The sequence below is a fragment of the Phaethon lepturus genome, unplaced genomic scaffold (assembly GCF_000687285.1).
Source record: "Phaethon lepturus isolate BGI_N335 unplaced genomic scaffold, ASM68728v1 scaffold18252, whole genome shotgun sequence".
Taxonomy (NCBI): domain Eukaryota; kingdom Metazoa; phylum Chordata; class Aves; order Phaethontiformes; family Phaethontidae; genus Phaethon; species Phaethon lepturus.
Genome location: NW_010521411.1, coordinates 8,099 through 11,225, shown reverse-complemented (window position 1 = coordinate 11,225; position 3,127 = coordinate 8,099). Strand labels below are relative to the sequence as shown.

Below are 3,127 nucleotides of genomic sequence, written 5' to 3'. Positions count from 1 at the left end.
CTTCCGATCTTTCTTACTTGCCAGCTAATGTCATCAACTGAAAATAAATTTACTAAAAATATGATTTTCCCACAAAATACCCTTTACATGAGAGAGAGCATTTAATCCTGGCACAGGAGATCTACCAGCTTTGACAAAAAGCATCAGGGAGTATGTTGCAGAAGTAGTCCCTTATGAGTATATTCACTTCAGCCCTTTGAGTTGGATACCCATCAGTTTGTCACCAGGTTGGTACAAAAGTAAAGCCATTTCCTTAAACCACGCTGAGAAGAGGATTCTCTGGTTGATAAGTTCAGTTGCTTGGTGTGGGGGTTTTTTAAAGGAAAAAAGTCAATATGAGCAAATGGGGCTGCAGAGCAATGTTGAAGGCAGTAAATGCATTCACAGCTGACAAACTGTGAATCCGTGTTTGAGTGCAGCTGGATCTCTAGAGATTTTGTCATCCAGGAATATATGTTCGTAATTCAAAGATCAGTGCTAAAAACCCCCTTAATATACAGTAAGCATTTCACAAACACTAGTCCTGTTAGGCACTGAGAAATTTAGGCTGATTTTCTAACTGTTAAACTAACCATCAGACCCAGACAGTGAGTGAAAAAATCTCTTCAGTCTTATGGGAAGAATCTTAAATGTTTGGGTTTTTTCCCCATCAAGTCTGCTATTTGTCAGCCTGAAAAGCATAGATGTTGAACGTGAACATTGATGAGTGATGCTGAAAGAAGCGTATGTAAGGATAGGATAGAATCACTTCAACCTTCACTGAAATTTTTGAGATCTGACTCTTATTTTGTTCGGGCAGGCTGCTCTATCCTGCCTCTGCACAGAATGAAAACTCTGGTCGTGCCCAGGCAGAACCTGCTCCCTTGTGTTGTGCATTTTCCTTTCTGCTCTTCCTCCATCGCTGCCCATGCATTGCATTATAGAAACTACTCCTGACGTATTTCGGTTTTGCATTAGTGTCTCTTTAGAGCCTTTTTAGGGCAAGTCTACTGTAAATCGTAATAGCTTTTACCTGCTGAATGTACACTTTTTTCCCCTCTAATTACAGTGAATACCTTTCATAATATAAAAGTTATTGTAGACAACTTAGGAAGAAAAAAAAACCCCACTGCTAAACCATTCCTTTTTCATTACCTGTCTCTTTCTAAGCATTCATAAACTTACACTTTTTATGTTAACTTTGTTTAATTTTTCCTCTAGGTTTTTGCACTGGCTGAGAGTCTGGGAGGATATGAAAGCCTAGCGGAGCATCCGTAAGTCGTGCTTCATCTTAAAAGTCTAAAAAAGCTGCAGAGTAACAAAGTTTCTGCTCTATTTTGCTGGGAGTTCTAAAATTTTCTAGTACACAAAGCTAAGATGTTTTGCATGTAATTGAGATTCAAGGGTAGTGTGTTGTACAGAACAAAAACCAGTGGCTACTCCAGAAGTGAGTGTGGCCTCTCTGAATGTAAGAACGCAGTGAGGAAAGAATTTCCACGCTTCCTTGTTTTAATTGTGACACTCAGCTGCAATTTGTTGCTACAATAACAAATCCAAGAAATCAGCACGTGTTCGAATAAGTAGCATTGAGCAGATTTGGCCACACTGTTGAGGAAAGAGGTCTGCCATTCTGCCTGCTTACACAAGAGGGCATGTTCAGTACGCTACACCGAACTTCATCTGTCTCCATATCAGGTAAATTCTGTGGGGATTTTAGTAATACTAGGTGCCCCTCTCTAGGTTGAAAGGCTAAAAATAGTATTTTTATGCAATTAGATTATTTTACTTAAATCCAATTTGCTTTTCAAAACGATACTTGAAAAGTTATGGCTAAACTTACATGCTAAATCATTTCAGTTGCTCGTTTTAGAATAACAGCAGATCTTAAAATACTCAAGCAGCTGAAAGGTAATTGCTAACCGGCAGATGTCAGTGACTGAGCGTATGGGGGAAATAGCTTCTCACCTATATCCTTCATAGCTGGAGAGAACAAACTCTTCAATGTAAGTGGTACAGTTTGACAAGTGATCTGAGAAAACAAGTTATAAAATCTCCAGATTTTTTTTTTAACTAGAGATTGTATACTATAGCTGTTTCTCCACACGCTTAAAGTAGAGCTTTTAGATACTATTTTTCAGAAGAAAAAAAAAAAATCTGGAAGGAAGAATAGGATTTTTTTTTTCCCCCTCCTTTTTAATTGCCAGATTAAGTATCCACTTTTTATTCATAATTTGTAGCTTCGAAATACTGTATTGAAACACTGGGAGATACAAGTCACTGACTTCTCTGCAGTTTGCATAATTTACAGTAACTGATGTTAGGATCTCTTTCTGTCTTGTGGGTTAACCAGCAGGTGGTACACAAAAGGTGTAAAGTCTTTATGGAATTTGAGGGGATGCTGGCAGGAAGCTAACTCATTTGGTCTTTACTGATAAAAGTAAGCAGTTCTTAGAAAAAAGGCTATTTTTTTCCTCCAGGGCCATCATGACTCACTCTTCGGTGCCTAAAGAAGATAGAGAAGCTCTTGGAATCAGTGATACATTAGTTCGCCTGTCAGTTGGTTTGGAAGATGAAGAAGATTTACTGGAAGACCTAGACCAAGCTCTGAAAGCTGCGGTAAGTGGGTTGTTACCTTAGTGCTGTCACTCTGAAAATAACTGCCCCTCTAGTCTCCTGCCTTGCTCACTAAGCTGTCTGCTGGTAATTATTCCCTTGCTTAATTTCTAAACTACTCACAAGCGTACCTTGCAGAGTGTGTGTACGGTTTTAAAGCTTTCATTGTTAGGTTTCTCTTTGCAACAAGGTTTACAGTCCTTGCCTGTCACGATTTGAATTGACGCGGATTCACACACAGCAGCCGGGGTGTCCCTGACACCCGCATGATGGGGACAGCCGCTGAAATCAGGCTGAGGGGAGACTCAGGCATCAGAGTGCTTTGTGTGTGCTTCAGATTTGTCATGTCATAGTTTTGGAGAGGGCTGAAACATAGTAAGGGCTTCAAGAAAAGAGCCTCTATGCCAGACAGTAAGTCCAATATTTGAGTAACGCCATTTCCTTTATAAGCACTAGTTCTACTCCCCTACCCAAAGTTCTGTATTTCAGACAACAGACGAAAATTGTTCTTTACACATGGTAATTATGTCGTGCC

The 3,127-nt window shown here is 39.6% G+C and overlaps 1 protein-coding gene across 1 annotated transcript in view; it reads left to right on the top strand.

Moving 5' to 3' along the window:
- CTH (cystathionine gamma-lyase) overlaps positions 1–2,616 on the top strand; it is a 12,793-nt gene extending 10,177 nt beyond the window's left edge. Inside the window, exons 10-11 of the mRNA XM_010281517.1 lie at positions 1,201–1,253; positions 2,457–2,616. Of these exons, the coding sequence (XP_010279819.1) occupies positions 1,201–1,253; positions 2,457–2,616 (213 nt within the window). The remainder of the gene's footprint in view (positions 1–1,200; positions 1,254–2,456) is intronic.
- Positions 2,617–3,127: the final 511 nt, after the last annotated feature.